The following is a 23,203-nucleotide window of genomic DNA, read 5'->3' as shown; positions in this document are numbered from 1 at the left end:
AGGACAAGAGGTGATAGCCTTAAGTTGTGCCAGAGGAGGATCAGGTTGGATATTAGAAAAAGGATCCTCTCAGAAAGAGTGGTGAGGCAGTGGCACAGGCTGCCCAGGGGGTGGAGGAGTCACCATCCCTGCAGGCATTTGAGAAAAGGGCAGATATGGCACTGAGGGACACGGTTTACTGGACATGGTGGGGGTGGGTTGACATTTGGACTATGATCTCATAGGTCTTTTCCAACCTTAGCAATTCTTTGACTCTATCCTTAAACCTTTAATAGTTGGGTAATGTACTAAGATCATATTTTTGTGCAAATCACAGCTGAATTCTACTCTTCCAGCTGGTAGCTGGGTTCTTCATAAAAGCATATTCCTGGTCTTCATTTCTGGGCTTTCCATCTCTTATCCTACCGTATCCCATCACACCCCTTCCTCCCAAAATCTGGCTGAAGTTCTTTAGCCAACAAATGTCTTAATACATTTTTAATTCCAACTTTAACTTACTTAGGTAATGATATAATTGTGCTTGTGATCTTCAGGCTGACTACAGAAGCTTTTTAAAGGCACAGTATCAGCTTACTGGGGGAGTTCCGGTTCTTTGCCTTAACAGTTTGCTTAGAAGTGTCCATCAACACAGACTCCACAAACATTCACCTGAGTGTATTAGCTCTCATAACCTGTTTACAGCTTGGAAGACAAGATTTTTATTGACACTTCCTGAGCAATGCTGTCCTTTAATCCAAGGCATCTAAAAGATTTCTAAGACTTCTTTAACATAGCTAAGTATTATTTATATCATTAGGGTTTCTTCATTACTTGTGGAACAGAGTGTCAACAGAGCTTGTAAATGCCAAGTTACAGACAAGACAGAGAGTTACAAGCCTCTTTTGTTGGATAGCTTTCATTGGAAATAGCAGTCAGTTTCCAGGTCTGATTTCTGAAAGAAGCCTCTCTAAATGGTTAACACAGTGCTACAAAGATGCTGAAAGAGGGTAGCACATGACTAAGCTTTTTACCTACAGCATACCATCAAGTGCCTGAAGAGACATCCTACTGCCAGGTGGCTACATGCAAACTAAACCATTAACCCCAAGACTTCAAAAACGTAAGCAGTTCATTTGATTGAGACTTACTATTTATTTTCAGATTTACAAACACATTGTGTGTTTCTCAGATGACACCTAGTTAACTTCTATGTAACAAAAAGCCTTGGATAAATTGTTATCCCTAATCTCAATATTTTTCATTGGTAGAACAAGGGCAGTATTTACCAGCTTTATGATAGCACAGCATGATAAGTGCTCATGGTTTTGGGGAAAGAAAGAATATGAAGAAGCAATTTAAATAATCAAGTCAGTCAGTAAGACTTTTACCATTTACAGAGGTAAGGAGTCAGAATTTTCTCTTGTTTTAACAGGAATATGAAAGTAAAAATGAGATTTATTTTCTTGCAACATATAGATGCATAGCACAAGCACTTTCCACTCCTCTGTCCCAATGCAGACCAAGGCCTGACATCATTCCTCCCCCATCACTTCAATCGTTAGTGTCCCATCCTTTCACCATCCACTCCTCCAGAAGCAGAGGAGTTTAACTGTGGTAGGGCCACTGCACAGCAGCACCTTCCCTATTCCTGATGGTGATTCTGGGAAAGAACTGACATATAGGAAGCTTGGGAACAAAAAGCTCCTTATGCTTTATTGGCCTTTCTGTAGGAATAAACAGGCTTAGGAGAAGAGAAAAACATAAGCCAGAAGGAAAGGGTGCAAAAACAGGAAAAAGTGTCACTAAGTGAATTGGCTGCTGAACTACAATTCAGAACAGTGCAATTTTTAAGTTCACAAAAGATAACTACCCAGAGTAAGGACAACAGGCCTGGGATGAAGGAGCAGCAGTAAGGAAATCAAGAGCAAATGGCTTTCAAAAAAATCACACATTAGATCAAATTACAAAAAAAAAAAAGTTCTTCCATGAACACAACTCTGGATCATTATTTCCTGCAACTAAATCAAGGTCTTTACAGTTTCATGCTCTACTACCATTCAGACTTCAAACACTTAAGGGAAAGATGCAATTTTCTTTAACCAGTCAGCTAATCACAGGCAGCAAAGAGGAGAGGGGAAGGGATTCTTTTGCTAGCTGGGAAATAGAGGCCACGTCGAAAAATCTTGTGTAACTGATGACATACTGTAACACTATTAAGCATATCTACAATGATAAAAAGCTATTTTGTGACATTACCAGATAGGCAGAGGAAAGCTGAAAGATCTTCACTTTTTCCTAGAAGTATCTATTACATCAAACAAACTGGATTAAAATTCTCTTAGAGCAACCTGGCAACACCTCAGCAGTGTTGTATGTCTGCATGACATGATGAAGCAGAAGCAGACCAAGAAACAGCTCGGCACCAAAATGCATGTGTCTGCCTTGTTTCCTCAGAAATCCTGCAATTGAGGCTGCCTTTTCCAACAGCATGGATGGTCAGAAGACAGCCTCATCTTTTTGAACATACCTATAGAAGTCCTAATTTAGATGTTGTTAATCTTACTCCCTCAAAGCTTCTCTTTCAGTGCTATGTCAAATATCTTAGAAGATAAATAAAGATCCCAAGGCACTCCCATCATACATCATTTTCCCTTAAATGACTCAGTTTTCACTCCCTCCCAAACACATCTTCCACTGCATAAACACAAAATTCCACCTTTACTCCATCAATGGAACACTATAATTGTTTTCAAAAGTTTCTTTCCTCATTCATCAACATTCTCCATCTTCCTCTGTAGATCACAGACCTAAGTAAACTTAAATATTCAAACTGGCTTCAAAACTACAGACCTGAAAATTTATTTCTAAAACAAAATCATATACTAAGTAGAATGCGTGGAGTAAGCCTACCCCAAATCCTCTACTTTCAAAAGACCTACACACACATTTCACATGTTGGATCCTACATTGGTTCCTGTGTGGCAGCAGACTTCTAGTTTGCTGTCAGATGTAATGGGAGGGAATACTGAACACTTCCCCATCCGTATCACCTGGACTTAAGCAGCAGGCAAAGCTGAAATGCTTCCTGAGAGTTTAGAGTGATAGCAGTCAAACTGTGATTTGGTAGCAGAATAACTTGTTTCGTTTTTTCCTTCAACTAATGATTTAGCAACCTCCCTGAAAAACAGTAAAGAAGCACTCAAGACAGCTTTGTGGTGTTTGTTTTGCTTTTATTTCAGAAAGAAATGTTTTGGTGGTTCTTGGCTTCAGTCATTCAGAAACACCGTTTTATATCAGCCTGGGAATGAATGGCTTCATCTTGCAAGGATGCTCAAGTGCCAGAAGCACCAACACTGCTCAAGTGAAGAAAGTCGCATCTAAGCGGAGACCAGCAATAGCAGTGTCCAAATCCAGACTGGCTCCTTTAATTTCCCAAAGACTCTCTCAGCTTGCTAGAAAGATGCATTATATAACACGGTTTGGGTGACTCCTGCATATTTCTGTCCTACAACCATAAAGCTCAGGAGCTAGATATGAATCAGACAGGCCACTGTGAGGCCCCTTCTGCTTTAATACAGGTGACCCCAAGAAAACAGATTTAACCAAACCCAAGATTGCTTATTAGCATCTATCTGTGGTATTTACCTTTTCATAATACGTTTTTCTAGGAACAGTATTTACTGTCAACTCAGAATACAGCAACTTTCAGTATTATGTAATGGAAGTATCATACTCTGCTCTCTGCTTGGTAGGATTTTAAACTAGCTATACCAAAATATCCAGAGCTACGTTCTTTTACTTACTAGATGTCAATGTTATATCTTAAGCTACCTCCTATGAACATGTTCACATTTTGTTCTGCACTACAACCGTCAGCCCCCTGGTGCTGTAACAACACAGAAGAAAAAGCAAAGAACTTCAAACTACAAAAGATTGCTCTACTGAAATTAAATAAAGACTGAAACAATAGCTGCCCTATTTTGCTATTTAAAGCAAATGCTTTCAAGGAGAATATCCACAGGGTAACAACACTAAGGACAGCAACTAAAACGATCCTTGTGGTAAAAAGTATTAAAAAACACACTGATCTGACAACTGCTTAGTTTTCACATGATTTTCTCCAGGCATCTACGATCAGGTTTTACCAGAAATGATACTGATGCTGTCACAGTCAGTGCTCTCCACATTGCTTGTTCTTGCAACGATGCACCTTTTACTGACCAAGGTAACATCTGGAAAATTTTTTTCACTCATCAGCATTTACACGTGGCAGTTGACTAAAAAGAAATACTGTTCAAGAAGTAATAATCAACATGATTATATATCAGCAGGAGATGTCAAGGCAGTTTCATTTAAGGCAGAATAAAGGAAAAAAATGGAAGTTATCATACACAAAAGTCCGATTCCTTACAGGCTGCTAATACACTCATGGGCATCACTGCCAAATAACGTTTCCTTTCCTTTTATGCATGCTGGCATCAGGCAAGTCCTGGAGAGCAAGATTTTCACAGAAGCCCCAGCAAATGGCAATGTGAGCACAGCTCGTGTCTGGAAGGTGGCAAGTATTCACCTGGATCTTCACAGCACCATCAGCAGTACCACAACTGTGGTGTCATTTCTAATTTCAATTGTCTGCTTCTTTTAAGCTTCCAACCTCACTAATTCTCCTTCTCTGCCTTCCAAGGAGGACGTGTAGCCATTCATTACTCACATTGTTTTAGGCCACAGCTGACAACAAACCCAGCCTCTGCTTCTTCAAATTCACATCTAACAGCCGCTGAAGCGCAACGAGCGTGCCACGTAGCTCAGTTTTTAAGGCAGAGACCACAAACCCCTGCTTAAAAACAAGAGAAGAGCCCCTTCTGAGCCGCTGGGCCCTGCGGGGTGGTGACGGACAGCTGGCCCCGCTCTTGGAGAGGGAAGAATGGAAAAGCTTAAGCCACCAGCAGTCCTCCAACTGCAACGCCAGAACGCTGCCACAGCCCGGGAGAGGAGAATTTGGGCTAAAATACGTGTTTGTTAAAACAGGGCGTTGATTTCTTGGCAGCGGCGGCAGGCAGGAGACACCCCTAGTGTCGGCGCGCAATACTACACGGCTCCGCGCCGTATCTCCGGGTTAATTTTACGGCAGTAAAAGGGAAATTTAAATCGCCATGATTAAAGGGGAACCGAGCGGCTCCAACACGGAGCTCCCCGCAACCGGCCGGCCGGGCTACGTGCCCTCACGGCTCCCCGGGCCGGAGATGGGCAGAACGAGGCGGGGGGCAGCGGCGGCACCTGGAGAGGGGAGAGGAGAAGAGGAAGGGAGGAGGGGAAGGAGGGAGAGCCGCGCGGGAGGCGGCGCTGAGGGCCGCGAGGGGCGGCGCGAACCCCCGCCGCGCTGCGGGGAGCACGGGGGCGGCCGAGGGGAAGCGGGGGACGCGGCCGCCCCCGGGGAGAGAGGAAAGAAGGGGAAAAAAGAGAGGAAGGGGAATTGGGAAGCGGTGGGGGGGGGAAAGGAAGCGCGGCGCCGGCCCGCGAAAGGCTCGGAGGAGGAGACGGGTCCCAAAGCCCCCACCACCCCGGCTTCCCCCCTCGCCGCCCACCCGCGCGGCCCGGCCTGGAATATTCGTCGGGGCGGGAGCGGGGAGGCTCCTCACCATGGTGGCGGGTGGGCGTCAGGCGTCGTCCCCTGCAGCCGGATCCGCCGAGCCCCGCTCTGGCTGTTGCGCGCGTACGTTGGGCGCCGCCGCCGCCGGGCCCGCTGCCCGCTCCGCTCCCTCACTGCGGCAGTGGCTGCTGGCGCTGACCCGCAACGGCGCGCAGCGAGCGAGGGCGGGGGCGCGAGCGGCGCTAACGCTCGGCGGCGGGGGCGGGGCCTCCCACATCCGGGCACCCGCCGCGCCCCGCGCCGCCCTCGCGAAGGAGGCGGAGCGCGTCTGCGGCGGGAGGGGGAGGGGGGGAACGGGACAAAATGGCGGCGGCGCTGAGGGCGTGGGTTGGTGGGGTGGGTGAGCTGCTGCTGTTGCTTCTTCTTCAGGGGTTTTTGCAGGCTCTCCTTGCGCCATCGTGTTCTCTTGCTACGTAAGCCTCGTTGCTGCAGCTCTTGCTTCCTTTTTTTTTAGAGCTTTTCCAGAAAATAAAGCGAAAGCAGGCAGAGGATGCACTTCACAGGGCTTTTTGGAAGGTGTCATGCAGGATTATAGGGCGCTGTAGCATTCACGTGAGATTATGCAGAACTAATGGATGCATCCTGTGCTGAGGTGGTTGTTAAAAGCCTACCTACCTGTGTTGTTTCAGTGCCTGTAGTTTGGCTTTGCGTCCTGGGTAATCTACAAAATAAAAAGACTGATAAGTGCAAGCTAAAAGATGTAGTCTAAATAACATCTTTGAGGCAAGATTTAGGGCAGCGTGACTGCTTGCATAAGGCTGACCCTTGGGGAGCGATCTGTATATTGTGAAGTTTCAAGTAGGCCAAGTAATGCCTTTAAAAGTCTCAGTGAAGGGTAAAGTAAAATACCCTTACACGTGACTATTATGTTCTCTTTGCTGCTTTTGTATTTCTTTATGGTTGCTCTGCTGAATGTATTAGTTTTTTGTGTTGTTTTGTTTTTGAGCATCAGTGCTTGCAGTGGTGTGAGGAATGAAGTGGTGATAATAATCATGTATGGAATATTGCTGTGCTAATGCTGTCAAAGAATAAATTCCGTACCATGTTGATGTTGTCTTTCAGGTGTTTGGTATTTGGCTCACAACAGTGAGATACTTTGCCAGGGAAAGGCAAATCCATCCTGCTGAGCTCAAGGGGGAATGGCAACCTTAATTGTGTGAGAAGGAAACACTGGGTTATTTAAAACCACATTAGTGTATTTAGAAATGTAGCTGAGCGTGAGCTCTACAATCTAAAACAGTAGTTTTTCTTCTCAGAAAAATAACTGCTTTATCACTGTTGTTTGTGGGAGTCTGAGCTGATCTGAGGCCGGCAAAGGTCACCTTCAGAGTTCCTGGGGGAAAAAAAATCCACAACAGAATCTTGAGCTGGCAATGTGTAAATGTTGAGAGAAACAGGGAATCTTTGGTACAAAAGTCTGTTCTGGAAGCTAGATAATGTGTAAATGTGGAGCTCTAGGACAGATAAGAATTTCTCATCTAAGAGACTTAAAGCATGGTGATAAATGTGCAGCTCTTAGAAAGTATGTGTAAAAACATACCTCAGGTTCTGCTGGGGAGCTGGTACTCAGCATGCTTTCAGATCTGCAGAAAGGGATAAGCTTGACTGGGAGGAATAAAGAGGTTGCAGAGAAAAAATCTACTAGTTATGAGGAAATAAAGAGTGTGGCAGTGAGTAAAACTAAATGGTGGCAAATGCAAAGAAAGCAAAACAAACACAAATGCAGAACCATAAGCTTTACTTTAATAGTGAAATAGGATAAAAGGCCTTGGTGATAAGAACCTGAGTCTTGCCACAGCAAAAGATGATACAGCATGAAGTGGTTCAGCCCAGGCAAGGAAGACCCCACCTCTTCTCACTGCCAGGTACAGGCATCTAGAACAGCTGCTCTCAGGGGAGGAAAAAAATAAAAATCTAGTTCCTAGGATATCTGGGAATAAAAACTAGTATTAAAACTGACTGGACTGCAGACAAAAATAAAAGTTTAAGAACTCTGAAAGAACAAGAAATTCTAATGTCAAACAGCCTTCCTGCTTACCTCTCTGTCACTGCAGCCTTATCTAAGAGATGCAAATCGGGAGTAAAAATCGGTTAATTCAAGTTGAATATGGCTAGAATTTTTATGGCAGAAAGTAATAGGACTAAAATAAACAGAAATGATAAATACGATACCTTAACCGTTACCTTTCTTGGTTTTCAGTAGAGACAGCCAAGAGCTTATGAAAATATATTTTTTTAATCTCATAAGGCGGCTATGTCACTGTTCACAGTTTTGAACCTCTCAATGCAGTACAAAGTCACAGTAATTAATTTTAATTTTTTTTTTTTGTTGTGTCAACTTGTCAAAGCTACTTTTGTGTATCCAGCTTCTAAAAGATGTTAAAAAATGCAAAATGGCACTTGATAGTGTGCAACCAAGTGCAGAAAGCTATGACTTGCATTTAACAATTTACATTATATTGTCACATTTCTGAATAGTATTCCTGCAGGTACCAATGTTTGAATCTATTTTTAAAGTTTCAGGCAGTTCTGCATTTTGTCACTTCCTGGGCCTTAATAAACCTCCTTTTGCAGCATAATTACAGCCATTAAAACTAGGATAAGTGTATATTTTAATGTAATGGAAGGTTGTTATGGTTACAGATAAATGAACAGGTAAGTTAACTATGTACCTGTTTATGTTCTTTGGTGTCATAAACAGTAATGATGTGGTTTGCCTAGTACTTGGCCTGGAAAACAATTTCCATGCCCCTGTTTATGTGACTGGGCTCCTGCTGCAGTTCCTTCATAGCATTCTCCTTTTAAAGTGCTAATTGTGGTGCCTCACCTTTCTCTTATTTACTTATAAATTTGTCTTATATCTGCGTACGTGTAGATATTATGTATCTTTGAGCATCTTTGTCTCCCTTTGTGCTGGTCTTCATACAAACGTTCTCTAATTGCAGGTGTCACAGGATGTATTTTGCATGGAGCATTTGCCTCTCTGCTAACCCAGTGTGAGGGCTGCCACCTAATTAAATAATCTTCTGTCCTGACCCTTCAAAGGCTGTAAGCAGCTTTTCCCAGCAAAGCAGGTAACCTCTTGGGACAGAGCAGTGAAGCTTGAAAATATGCCATTTTAAAGCATTTATGTGTTCTTATTGGCTTCAGTTGTGTTTTTTAAAAATTAACATTTTTCTTTAATGCTCTAGAAGGCAAAAAGGGAAGCTACCTCTTTAGGACCTACATTTTTTTTTTGAGCTACAAAGAGATGGGAGGAGGGCTGTATTTCATCAGCAGAAGAGAAAAGACTGTTATAATTTCTATCTAAATAGCTTTTCTCAGCGTGTTTGAATTGCTCTGGTACTACAGATCCTGAACTCTATAGTCTGCAAAACTGATACACCATATTCATTTATTTCATGCCATTTGTAATAACTGGTAGAATAATAGGCACATCTAAAGATATAATACTGACTAGAACTGACAAATGCATGGAAAAATAAAGTACTTTCTCATTGTATTTCTCTTACACCTACATCTGTCTATTCAGTTGAAAGAAATCAAAAGGAGCCTGCCCTTGTTTTCTTGCATATTTGTGAGCGTGTATAAATTCCCACGACTTGGGAGGAGAAAGAATATTTTTTTCAGATACAGTAAGGCACAGAAGGAAAAATGGTCAAATAAATGGGTTAGGGACACAGGGGAACACTGTTCTCTTTACCTAGAAGATTGGAAAGGGGACTCTTTAAAGTCAGGAGCAAAGGAAGGGCCACAGAATTCATGTGAAGTCGTAGAATAATAGGGAGCTTTTTAGTAACTTTCTTGGTGGTTTTGCAGCTCTGAAGAGCATTAGTTTTTAAACTGCTAGACCTGTTTTGGATGTGAAGTTGCCTTGAGCATATGTGCACTTACTGAAGTGCTGTAAATATTCTATAGATCTTACTGCCCAAGGTGTTGTGGAATTAAATGCCTCAAGAGCAGGATTATTTCTTTCAAATTTATTTCCTTTTGAGCTCTTAGTGGCAATTAAGAGCCCCCAAGGACTTCAAGCCACAAAATGAAAATCACTGCAGTATTTTTTTTTTCCTTTTTTTTTTTTTCTTTTTGGCTTAACTGTTTTACCAAGTGGTCTTCTGATTTCCTGAACTTACTGTCAGCGCTGGCTAAGATAAGCTGAGGATAAGAATGCTTTCTGTATTTTTGACCCTGTACCTGTAGTTGTATCACTGTATCAGATAGCTCTCTGCAGAACAAATATATGGAAATAATTTGCAAGGAAGATTGAGACTGAAAGGTCACTTTTTTTTTTTTGAGGCTATACTGTTGGCATAATTTAATATGGTGATATTACTTGCCTAGCAATTAATGGCATCCAACTGTAGCTGGACTTGGTATTATTGGTTGCTTTGTTTTGTTTTGAAGAGATTTGTTCTGGGGAGTTTTGATAAGAAGCAATGGCTGACTACTCAAAGACTGCATAAAGTGCTGCAAGCTTGAGTACAGTGTTTGATTTTTCACTGATATCCTCATCTCCCATAGTTGTAGAGGGTTATTGCTTTTATTCAACTCTACTATGGATACTCAGGCATTGGTCTATGTTGTGAAGGTTTTATCTTCTTGCAGGAATTGATTAAACAACAGAGGTTGGCCTGCACAGGATATTAATGAGCTGTTAATGTGCATAATTTCAATCTTGTGGAAATAATCACTTGAATTATCTTAAAGCAGTACCTTTTTTCATCACTGGCTGACTGTTTCAGGCTCTGACCATTACAAACTCTGAAGGTGATGACTCAAGTAGCAAACAGACTGATAATTCAGTAGTGAAACAATGGCATCTTAACCAAAATAATGCCAAAATGTCTTAGTATTTTACTACTTTCTCTTGTAGCAGAGAGAAAGCAGAGGAACTGCTTGATTGTTGATCCCCTAACAGTTTGAGTTGGAACAACAGTTGAATACCAGTGAGGAACTTGATTCTTTCAAAACTAACCAACATAGGTGTTGCTGTCATGTTGAATGCCCTTTAGCATAGCAGTTTGTGTTGTGGGGAGTTTAAGTAATGTAGTGTGGAGTTCTGTGTGTTAACCCTTTCTGTCCATCATGGAGGAGTAAATGAATGGCATTAAGAAACTCTATAGTATCAAACAGTAAACTGTGTTCATCTTAGCTGTGTATCTTTATGTGGCTTTGGTTGCTGTGATCTCAGTGCTCATAAAATCCATTTTAGTTTGCAGTGCCATCATGTGCGTGAAATGAAATAAGCTGTTAGAGCTTTCAAGGAAAATGTAATGCAGCATAATCAGATATATCCACACAAATGAACATTCAAGGCCCTCTCAGCTGAGGACATGGAACTGTGCTGAGGTAAGTAATATTCTTACATTTTCTGAGCACTGTGCTTGTGTGATTTTTTTTTTTTTAAATTTTTTTTTTCACTATGTACTTCTGCTCCATGCAGGCACTTTTTCAAAAGCTTATTTTGAGGGCTCTGTGGTTTGTGGTTTCAATTTGAGAAACAGGAGGGAGCATAACCCTAAATGCCAATTGAGTTTGACTGGCACAGGATGTGATTTTTTGCTATGGAAGTTCAAAGTGCATCTAAGAATTCAAAGTACTTTCATTTGGTGCTAATATAGAATACCACTTGTATATTCATAGCTGTGAGAGGTTTTACTACTCCACACATTGCATGGAAAAGTGGTTTTGAAGATGGAGTATCTCCAGAGCACCTTGTTGTACCCAGTGATGATACAACGATAAACACTTTTCTCACTACAGTAGTCTTGAGATATTCTGTGTTTGCAGCACAGGACTAGAAAATTGCCTCAGTTTCTCTTTGGTGATGTCTATCATTTCATTCCTGCTCTGCTGCTTTTGGTAGAAGAGTGAGGTTATTCTCATGCTGCTGGATGGGATGTCTGCATTTGTTTTTGTTTTGTTGTTTGTTTGTTTGTTTTTCCTTGTAACGCACATTCAGGTTCTCAATCCAAAATGTTTGGACATCCTAGGTATTATCCTTTCACCCTGATGGTGGAAGGGTTAGATTCTGCTAATTTGTGCTTAGAATAGTCACCTAAAGAACCATTAAAAGATTCAGCTTCTTTGTATCATCCTTTTCCTTGGAGGAGATAGGAGTTTGTGAACTGTTTCGTGCAAGTTGTAACAGTTGCTGGGAGCTCTTGCTCTGCACAGAAGGTAAAAAATCCCTTACAGGACTTGGAGCTTGACTGGACTCACTGTTAAACTCTGTTAATCTGAAGATTTTATGTGCTCTAAGTCTTTGGGCCTTCATGTTGCAAAAGGATTTCTAATTAAGAGGGGCACTTGCCAGGGATGGAATGCAGCTTGTTTCTGTGGTACACTATTAAGTCCTGAGTCTTCTGCTTCCTTTCTGCTTAGCAAGGTACTGGTGTAGAATGGATTTATAAATCAGCGGATTTTAAATTAGTTTCTGATCAGTCATGCTGTTGCTGAGCCCTCCTACAAGAATTTGCTAGAATGGGGGCTTTTCTTTTATGGAAGGACCTACCTGGGGGGAGGAGAACAAACAAAGCAAACAGGAACAACAGAACCTCCAGTCTTTGTTGGTTATGGGTAAAATATGACCAGTAGTGATTCTAATGCTTTTTAGATGAATCTTTTGTGATGTAAGTATATGTGCAGGTTATTATAACTAAATAGTATCATCTCATTAATGTGGTGCTTGGCGTGGGGGGGGAGGAGGGGGAAGCAATTATCTTTTAAAGAACTTAAAATTTTTCATGCCTTTTCCTATTCAGCTGAAGTTGATTTGTGAACACTTTTTTGTGGTCATACAGATAGCTGGTAAAATTGCTAATGCACAGGCAGGTGAAGTACACAGCTGTACTTCCCAATGTTGTGAGAGTTGTGCAATGCATGTAAATCTTGTTTGCTTTTTTTTTTTTTTAAATAATCTTGTTTAATGCTATTATAAGCACGTTACCTCTGAGTTATGCTACAGCTGCATGCGTCTCAGCTGAATAAAGACTTAATGTGGTGTGTGCAGTTCTGGTGGACCAAATGTTCTGCACACAATGTCAGCCCACCATTCTGACAAGCCTTCTTGGTGAAGGTGCAGTCAGAGTTCTTTCCCTTTTACAACTCACACCAAGTTTGGACTAGAATAAACAGCACTGTAGTGGCTTCCTGGTCAACGTAATTTGCTGTTTTCTGGCTGACTTAGGCTCGTCTTGCTACCTCCCTATTGCTAACCACCAGAGCTAAAAGTATGGCCCATGTCTGGGAAATATTTATGTTTTGGCCCTCTTTCAAATAGGAACAATTCTGAGAAAAACTCCCTCTTTGCATGGTGAAGCAGGAAGCATGCTAATTACTGATTTGGTATGTGTAGCCAAGAATAAAATACAGGTCACAGATACTACCTTGCCCTTCTAGCTATCAAGTCCATTGCTCTAGCAATAGAACCTCAGTAGCAATCATCCAACAGCTTTCATTCCCTGTGTCTGAATACAGTAATCCTATACCAGAGTGACAGACTAATGCCTCAGTACTAGGGAACACATGCCCAGTCCTCATCTGATCAAATGCATTGCATGAGGTTTAGCTTGGAATGTGGGGGAAAAAGGAGGAGTACGTATATAATCCTCTTGGAAATAAACCCTGTTCTCTTTCTGCTGACAAGGACAGTTCTGATCAATAGCATGCCAGTTGTGGATACATCTGGTATAGTGAGAATTTGGCCAGCCTGAATGAAGGCATCCTCTTTATTTTTTCACTCAGATATATAAATGATGCTGAACCTTTGATGCTGAACGACCTGCAGCCCTTGTGTGGGCTGTTAGCTTTTTTTAAGCACTGCTGTTCTGAGTGCAATAAATAGATCATACTTCAGATTAATTCTTCAGGGAACCTATTTTTCTTATAAACTGGTTGTCTGCACTCAGAAACCTTTGAGTATGGCCTAAAACTGTTTGTCTGTTGCAAACCTTTGGAGGTTGGAGCCTTTAAACTAGTTGTGTGGAGTAAGTCTTCTAAAAATAAGGACAAAATGTTCCCTAAATCTGGGCTTTGTTGCTTTCAGGGCTTCCCAATTCCTGTGAAGTCTGAGTGACCCTTGGCACAGTCTCTTAAAGAGGAAATGCTGCTAGCTGATCAAGGTCCCTGAAAATGCTGGAGAAGGGCAGGGAATGTCTGCAGCCTGTCAAGCTTTTAGTATTAGAGTAAAAAACAAACAAGAAAACCAACATCTATCATCAAAGCAGTCATAGCTGGAGTTCTCTAAAGTGCTTGGCATCAGTGAATAAAGAAGTAGATTCTTAGAGGTTCTTTAACTGAACTAAGATACAACTTAACCAGGGGCTATACCATATTTGAATTCATGCTAATGTGGAGTGAAATATAAGTAAGAATTAAGAATAAGAACCTGCCCTAGTATGCAAGCCCTGGGAATGCACAGGTTCACTGCTGCATAGTTTTTAAATATCTTGTTTGTGTAATATCTAAAGAAAAACTCACTTCTCCAATGGTAAATGCTTAAATTTATTGGTATTTTTCTAAAGTTTAGTTTGCATTTTAGTGCTCAGCTGGTTAATTTTGTTAGTTATTGAACAAGTAGATTTAATCTGCTCTGAATAGGTGACCACATACCTCTGTCCTATCCTACAGAATGCAATAGGAGGTCAAAACAGTTCTTGGAATTGCAGTTAGCCATTTTGAACATGTTCTCAAGATCTTCATTCATGGGTATTCAGCCTTTGTGTCATTCTGTCTTCTCCTATGTGCTCCTGACAGTCTGGGGATGGGTGGGGGAGGAACTCTGCATATAGGGGATGTGAGAGATTTCCTGTGAATTGTCCTGTTCCACCAAGATGAGCGATGGAGTTGGAAGTGTTCTGAATCTCTGGGCTGAGCAGTGAGAACTTGTTGCTCACAGCAGGCAGCCCCTGCTGCTCCATCCTTACAGCTGGCTTACAGGCTCTCCAGCATCCTCAGTTTGTGTGTATGGTGTAGTCCTGTTCAGGAAGCACACACTGGCCAACATCTCCTGATGTATCCTGTGGTAACATGTTCTTACCTCATGCTGTAGCACTGAAGAGTAAAGAAGGCCAGTTTTTGTTATTTTCAAAAGATGATAAAAGCTGAACAGAATAGCTCACTTGCACGATTTCAGGTGTTAAAAAAAAATAGAAAAAAAATCTTAAGCTACGTATTTTCTTCAATTCTATACCCTACAACTATGGTGAATCTATTTTTCTTTAATTAAAGATCTGAACTTCTACAATTACTATTCATTGCTTAACTGAAAATAGGATCTCTAAGACTGTGTGCTGTAGGAGTTTGAAGACAACGCACAGTTTGAATACATCAGTAAGAAAATGTACTTTGAGACTGCTGGTGAGTACAATAACAGTTTAGCTGGCTCTCAGCACAACTGATAGCTCTAGTATCAGTGTTTGGGGGTGTCTGGTACTGGATTATCTTGCAGACTTTCATGAGTGCTTTGGGAATTGATAATTGTGTTTAAAAGGATAAATGGAGATTGTTTGACCTTATTGTCTCCCTTTGCAGTTATGTTCTGTTCCTAGCATCTGTAACTAAATACTCAGTGGATAGAAGGATCACTTTGATAAATATGTAAATATTTGTCACTTAAAAATTTTTAGAAAGAAAAGGGCTGCTTAAGATCTACTTTGATTCCAGTGGTCCCTTGATAGATTCCAATTCTAAGCTGAATTTCTTCCATCAATACTTCTATTGTCTTCAGTAATAAATTTGCATACAAACTGGAGGAAGCAGCTTGGCATATTCTTAGAGCAAGTCAAGATTACGCTCTGCTTCATGAACAGCTGTACCTCTTCCTTTTTCTTGTGTACCAACAATGTATGCAAGGCAGGGAAGTCTTTGCCGTGGAGCAGTTTGCAGCCTAAATGCGAGGCTGAATAGTTACTCAGTTCCTTCATTAGGGTTAAGATCCCCTATTTTTTTACTTCTAGATTGTAATATGCAGAAAATATGCCAAGCATGCAGATGCATATATCAGCTCATGCTATGCTTCAGGAAGAGTATCCACTGACCATTGTTACTGCCTCTCCTATTGGATGTTTTCCCCATATGATATATCTACATGAACTGGTGTGTGGCTGCTCCCTGACTCAGTTCTTAAAGTATTATCTGTGTTAGCTTAAACACGTTATGTAGCTGAAGATTTTCTAAAGGTTTGACAGTTGGATTGGGGAATGGATGCTTGTTTGTGGACTGGGGAGAATGGGGGAAAAAAAAAACCTCAGTGAAAGAGTGGTAATAGTAAGTGGCTGGGAGCCAAAGCCTCTTTACTTTGCCTACTGTCACCAAAGCCCCACCTCTAACCACAGTTGTAGTTATTAACATCCATCGAGTGGTTAAAGCTGGATTTGATTCTCAGACTTCTGACAGCAGCGTTGGATCTGGGTCAGGCTGAGATTCAGTGGGAGTTCAGTGCACACGGACAGAGAAGAGCTGGCTACAGATGGCATCATAGTGGAAAGAATGAGGCAGCTCATCAGCTGGCAACGCTTCCACCGTGTTTTGCCAGTTATTTGTTTTTCTTCAGGAAGGAATTCAGGGTTTGGTTAAATTTTGTCGTCATTTTTTATAGTTACTTATCCTAGGAAACCATCTTGTCTACTCTGAATTTAGTACCTTTTTGGCAAATCGTTCTACTGTAATAACTGATTCATAAGCTTTTGAAAAAGGGAGTAAACTGTTTGAGTTTTTCAACTGCGCATTTAAATTCATTTATTTCAGCTTACTGCTTTTACAGTAATCTTAGTTAGGAAATAAAGCTTCTGTTTTGCAAGCAGGGGTGATTAAATTCAGTTGCATAGAAGTAAAGGACTTGCTCATTTTTGATTCAAGTAAGATGTATCACTTAAGTTTTACTAAACAGTGAAATCCAGTTCCTGTAATCATTCCAGTTTTTCATAAGCAAGAACTTAAATCACATAAAGCCAAGCATTATCTTCATCTCTAGGGAGCTGGGAACTTTAGTTCTCAGAAGAGCTGGGATTCTCTTTGACTAATTTTCCATGTGGAAAATTAGGCTTTTTGTTAATTCTTACCATAGACTTAAATCATCATTAATTTCCTGATGCCTAATAATGATCATTAAGATTTAATATGTTAATTTTCTTTTTACATCTACTTAGATTAAAAAAAAAAAATAGGAATAACTTCTTGTGAGAAGGACAACTATTTTCTTGAAGGGAAAATTTACCTAATTTATATATAAACATTTATTCCATGCTCATCACCATAGTAACTGAGGCCTCAAGTCAGTGTGCTTTGCTGAGCAGGGTTGCAAACGCTGCAGTGAGCCAAAGCCTGAACTTCAGTATGAAAGTGCAGTTCCTCAGTTGGTTGAGGCACAGCTCATTCTTGCTGTGTGTTCCTGACCTCTTCCTTCTGCTAGTATTTGTATTCCTGTGGCTGTGAGCATGGTGGGATTGGGAAGCTGATCTGACTGAAAAATAACCCTTCAAGTCATTGTGCACCAGATCAGCCTTCTGATGTGACTGACCTGGTGACTGCCTGAGTGCTGGCAAGGCACAGTGGGAAGGGACAAGAATGAGCAATTGTGAGAAATGTGGGGAGAGAGAGTGCCCTTCCTTGACAGCAGCAAATTAAGCTGATTATAGAACTGCTGATAGAGTTCAGGGCTTGATGATATTGGAGCTAGAATAATTGAAAACCAAGTATTGGCTTGGATGTTCAGTCGCTGAGTGAGGAGGTGATTGAATCCATATTCAATTTGAAGTGTTTTTATGGCTTCAACAATGTATTCCTGAGCCAAGCATACATTCTGCCTATAGTGAAATGTTGCCTTGAGAAAAGAAAATGCTAAAAGGATAGAAATTCATTGTCTCTTTCCTGATGGGACCTGTCTTCTGTTCTTCTCTGTGAAGTAGCTGTGGGATTTTAACTGGATATTCACTTCACGAGGTAGATTCACTGTGTTACAGTCAACTTGATTTTCAACTTTTTATCTCCATCTAAACAGTTACTTTCAGGAAGGCCTTTTCTTTTTACTGTAGTTTTCTTTGCTACAGCAACAAAATTTGTGGCTAGTTATTTCTGTAGCTTGTTTGTAAGTACATCTCAGATTCATTTCTTGGCTGTTCACTCTGTTTTATGAAACTCTGCAGTTGAATGTGTTTTATAACTACATTTTATTGAACAAAACTTTACAGATCAAGCTTTTAAAACAGATTTATCCTAAAAAAGCTTGATGATGGCTTTTATTTTTTTTATCTGCTATGTTAACCAGGCCTTCATTTTGAGCCTTTGAAATCATGGTGCCATTTTGTTTTCTAGCACACTTTGGCTCACTTCACCATGCAAGGCCCTGATGCTACAGGGAGCTGCATGTGCACTCAGAAATGCCTGTTTCTAGTGGTACCACTGATTTATTGCTCTTCATGTACTGTCGGATGATTGGAAGATGATCAGGTATAAAAACAGTTAAGTTATTTCTGCAGAATCTGCAAAAAGATAAATGATTTGCAGGTGTAATGCTGCACTATGGTTAATCACACTAGCAAGCCACAATGTGAAACATATTCTTGTATAGCCATTTATAGTCTTGAGTTTTTAAGAGCTGTAACTCTGCTTTTGGCTTGGTTAGCTCCTGTAGCTGTTGGTGATTACATCTGCAATCACGTTGTTGCCAAGCTTCCACTCTAGCTTAAGGTCATGTTTACTACCGCACAACTGCATAGTGAGGAGTTGCAGTAAAAGCAAAATAAACTTAAAGACTTTTGACAAAGCAGCTTAGTGTCATACTGTGGGAGCCTCATAGCTAGTGGATATTGGGCAGAAACTCAACTGACTGTAGACCAAAGCAGAATGTTGTTGGCAGCAGTTAAATTTTACTGCTTCATTATAGCTGATGTGTCCTTGACTGCAGCTCTAATAAAAACATTTTGTGCACGATCGGAGCACTGTTTAAAAAAGACCATAGATGTAAGAAAACGGGACTCTACAGCTTTCCATATGTGGAGTTAGAACTGTGCAAGGTTTTCATCTCATAGTTGGATTGAGTGATCTGGTAGCCTCCTAGAAGATGTCTGCATTTTAAATTTCTGGCACTGCTGATGAAAGGAATGCTATTATTGGGACACTTGAGTTGCTGTAACTTCTCTAGGGAATGGACACAGGCTAAATGTGGTCCTCCCAGATGCAGGTTAAGGTATGGTGGCAGTGAACTGAAGTAGAGCTTACCTTATGGCTGTAACTGTAGCTATTTGCAATGTAAAACAAACAGCAGAAACTTCCCTGCCAGAGAAAGACTATTACTCCCAATGACATTTTGAGAAGCATTTTATAGCTAGCTTTAGTGAGGAAGGTGTATGCAATCATCTTATGTATGCCCTTCTAATAAATTTGGACTCATTATTCAATTTCATCTGTGTTTGTCAAACACAGATGAAAATTCTCCAAAATAATAGATTTTATTTTCCAATTTTCAGTTCCTGAAGGGCTGAGGAAACTGGTATTTGGTGGTGATTTTGCTAACTTTCTGAATGTGTTGCAAATAAATGTGTGAAAAGGTCACAGAATTGTTAGAACTCTGTAGGAGACATAATAAAGCTCTATCTTGACTGAGTATGGTTTGTGTGTTTTCACATCCCAGTTAACCTGACATGATCTAAAACCATTCTTCACAACTGGACTGAGCTCTTTCTTCCACTGTAGGTTACTTTTGCTATTTTTTTATGTGTTATTTCATAGTATAGACAAGATTAAAAGCACTTTAATGACTTTGATCCTCATGTATTAGGGAGGAACTCAAGTACCAAACAGGAATAAATTTGGGTTCCTCTGTTTCAATATGATATGCTTCAAATCTCAGTAAAGGTTCCCATATGCTGTCTAAATAAACTTTCTTAAATATCAGGTATCTTTGGGGAGGTTTTTCTACTTTAATGCAGGTCCTGTTCACATTTAATTGTTCCAAATATGGAAAGTAAGAATGCTTTTGTTTCCACCGATTCTTCACAGTTGCAAATTATTTAGAAATGGTAGTGCATTAATACCATTTGTAGTAGTGTATACAGAGTGCTGTGTATTTTTTTTTCTTCCAGCAGGGAGACAAATACCTTAAATAAAGCTGTTCTGGATCATAAAAGATTTAAAAGGATTGAATGCCTTCCATAAAGCTTCATGCATGTTATAATAACATCCAAGCATCATGTGAGCATTTCACGTTCTACACGTGAGCTTCCAAATCCATGTATTGACTTTTGCTCTGGAGTTGGAAGCAATGTAGTTGCCCAAGTTAAGTTTCTTACTCGAACAGCATTGTAAGTCCAGTGAGCTGTGAATTGTGTAGAAACTGAAACAGAAAAGCCCTGGTAAGTGTTCAGTTTTGCTGTGTTTGTATTCTGCACTTGGACTGCCAGGCAGGAGTTAAATCTTGCCCACTGGAGACTGCAGTTGGACTCTCCAGACACATTTCTGTTCTTTAATTAAAATTGTGGTATGCTTCCTATACGAGAGTATCGCAGAGAAGGAACCATACTGGGAGAAAAGATCTGGTACTCATTAATGATCAGGGTTAAATAGACATGTAGTTTACTGAGGATCATACTCTATCATTTGTTTTTGTTAATTTGGAATAAGTGGTGATTCTGTATAAGAGGCTTGGAGGGGTAGAGAGAAATTGTTTTAACCCTTCATTTTATTAGAAAGCAATACTTAGTAGGGAAAAGCATATTCTTAATGGCTATCAGTCCCATGTCTGTGGAGCATACTGATTTTACAAGAACACAGAGATGAATAGTCTACAGTATCACTTCCAGTACAATCTTAATTACAGAATACTTCTTGCAGAGAAATAACTCTTTAGACCAAAGTAGTTTTTGTGAAAAATGCTTCATAAGGTTTTCCAATGACTCAATCAAGGAAACTGTGTTCAATGCTTCTAGTCAATTTTGTGTGTGTGTGTGTGTGTGTGTGTGTGTTAGTATTCAATTTCTGCTAAATATGCTTGAAAATAAAAAGGTTTTGGCAAAGTTTGAGTTGGCATGTGTTCTGCTAAACTTTATTTGAAGAAATAACTATTTTTTTTTTCCAGACATCATTATGATTAGGGAATACTTTGAGTAACAGGAGACAACTGCTCCCTTTCTGACTTGCCTGAGAATTTTCTGTTTCTTAAGTTGTCTAATGTCCCTTTTTCTTTCAACTCAACTAAACCAGAAGGATGTTTAGCAACTTTGAAATTCAAGCTATGTATCTAAGTTTCCAACTTTGACCAGAGCATTTTGGATCACTTTATAAGGTGATTGCTAGAACTGGAGTTAACCCAACTAATTTGTGTTTTACAACCTTGACTTCTAATTACCCACTTTGTATGCTGTCATTTGCCTTTTTTGTCTTAGAGTAAAATCTACTCCAGTGTTTTATGTTACTCGGTTGCAGTTTCAAGTTGTACACAAATAATTCTTCTCAGGAAGGTGTTTAAAAGGTCCATATTTCACCTTAAAATTTGGAGGGGGGGAGGGGAAAACTAGAAGAATAATCATGGAATGAGTGTAGACAATGGAGCTGCCTTTGTAAGCTGCAAGTCTTGCTGAGATACTTGATGTCAAGTTGGCTTTTTAAGTTATGACAAAATGGACCTCGTGAATGCTGCAAATGTGTTCCTCAGAAAAGATTTTTATTTGATGTAAAGAGAATTATCCTTCCAAGATCTTGGCTATGCTGCAAAATGTACTACCAAGAATGCTTTTTTTAATTTGCTTCCTGTGTTAAAGTTTTATCAAACACACACTGAGCTTCCAGGAGGATCTCTGAACGTTTGATTTTTCTGAAACATCAGTAACATGTAATTATGGTGGGGAAAAAAATTTGGGCAGCTTCACGTAGCTGTCTCTTTTCTCTCTGGGACTTATTAAGTGTTATACAAACAACTCTCTCTCTTCAGTTGCCTTAGGTTGTATTGGGACTTGCAGTCTTTTCTCAAACTATGCTCTCTGGCCTGTTTTGTTTGGTTATTAATATTCTGTTAGCTATTTACATTTGCCAAATAACGTGATAATTTTGCAAGGTTTATCATCTATGAGCAGGAAAAGTTTTTTTGTTCTGAAAAATTACTGTGAGCACAGAGTGTGATCTGACATGGCTTGCAGATTGTTTGGATGACTTGTTTCCAAAATGTTAGAGCTTTGATTGAAGAAGATTGAATGCTGAATTATCAACCCAGAACTGGCCTTTCTGACCTACCATTTCTGGCTTTCTGTTTAAATGGTTGTGTTGTACAGCTGAATCTATCTTTGCTAGAGTTAATTATGTGTAAGCCAAAGCACAGCAAGCATGCTTACAGCACAGCAGGCTTTGAAGTAATAGCAAGTATTAAAGGCAGTGAAGACTTGTAATGTTTTTTAAGTCATTACTTCAGGAGAGAGTTCTGAGCAGCAGGTGCTGTTTTTCATGTGCCGAGCCATCAATCAAGATAGCGAGGCCTTTGGAGCAGGAGGTGTATTTCACCTGATCCTTACCCTCACATTTGGCTCCGTGGAGTTTTGATCTGTGTTTAGATCAGTGTGTATATATTTGTATAGATAGATCTGTATAAATAGCAATTCGGTATTCACAGCAGAACTGTTCCTCCCAACTCAGAGCAAAGCTGGGACTAGGCTGTCTCCAGTTTATCGTGTGCTCTGAGTGCACAGACTCACAATGCATTCTGAAACACAGAATCTGATGGCCGTGCTTATTAGTGATCTCATACAAAATATGTTTACTCTGATATTTTGAAATATTACCACAGCAGGCCTCAAGGGCTCATTGTCCCCTTTGTGTGCATGTGTTATTCGAATGCCACTATTGACGATGGCAATAAGCTGCACCCAGGAGGAGCAGGATATCCCCGTTGTGCTAAAAGTTAGACAGCAGGGAACGTGGAAGTCCCTAGCTGCTAGGTGATGTGAACTGCACAGCTTCAGCATCGCTCCCTGCTGGCTTGTCACCTGTGAGCTTTGTGTTCTTTGCTAAGGAAACAGTAGTGGAAGCAGCAACTGTGAAAGTTGGTGATAGCGTGGTGCTACCTTGACAGAAACTGCTACTCAGAGCTCCGAGTCAAGCGTGAGACAGAAATTTGAGCAGTGGAGGAAACTGCCATCTGGGTTAACCCCAGAGAAAGCTGAATTTCACTTGTAGCTGAATTAGTAAGTGGCTGTCAGAGAGAAAATTGGCTTGGTTTCTTTCCTTAGAATTCTATTTTCAAATTTGAATTCAGTTATTTCTTTCAGTTATTAGGCCATATTTAATCTGAAGATGTTCTGTTCTTTGAACTACTGTGATTTATTGTTCCCCTTAAGGTCTGGTCAGCTGATTGCTTCAGTCGTGTGAGTCAAGTTTATGTGAGTCAGACGTGTGCGGACATAAATGGTGCTGTTGGACTTGAAATTCTGAGATTTATCAGCTCTGTGTACTCCCTACTTTTCTGTATTACGGAGGAGGAGGATGGGGAGCAGTAATAATGTGACAGAACACAGGGGGCTGAGAAAGGGTTGAGCTTATAAATGCATGATCTTTGATATTTCGTTTTTTTCCCACATTTTCTGAATC

The 23,203-nt window shown here is 40.5% G+C and overlaps 2 protein-coding genes across 2 annotated transcripts in view; one reads left to right on the top strand and one right to left on the bottom strand.

The window, feature by feature from the left end:
- The window catches only part of PPP3R1 (protein phosphatase 3 regulatory subunit B, alpha), a 33,856-nt gene extending 28,009 nt beyond the window's left edge, over window positions 1-5,847 (bottom strand). The window contains exon 1 of the mRNA XM_031603295.2: window positions 5,619-5,847. Coding sequence (XP_031459155.1) covers window positions 5,619-5,621 — 3 coding nt within the window. The 5' untranslated portion in view covers window positions 5,622-5,847. The remainder of the gene's footprint in view (window positions 1-5,618) is intronic.
- A 106-nt stretch (window positions 5,848-5,953) lies between these two features.
- The window catches only part of PLEK (pleckstrin), a 56,091-nt gene continuing 38,841 nt past the window's right edge, over window positions 5,954-23,203 (top strand). The window contains exons 1-3 of the mRNA XM_031603301.2: window positions 5,954-7,494; window positions 8,575-8,703; window positions 10,842-10,978. The gene's annotated coding sequence lies outside the window, so the exon portion shown is untranslated. The remainder of the gene's footprint in view (window positions 7,495-8,574; window positions 8,704-10,841; window positions 10,979-23,203) is intronic.

The sequence above is a fragment of the Phasianus colchicus genome, chromosome 2 (genome assembly GCF_987193195.1).
Source record: "Phasianus colchicus chromosome 2, bPhaCol1.hap1.1, whole genome shotgun sequence".
Lineage (NCBI taxonomy): Eukaryota > Metazoa > Chordata > Aves > Galliformes > Phasianidae > Phasianus > Phasianus colchicus.
The sequence above is the reverse complement of the archived record's forward strand: the minus strand, read 5'-3'. Positions and strand labels throughout refer to the sequence as shown.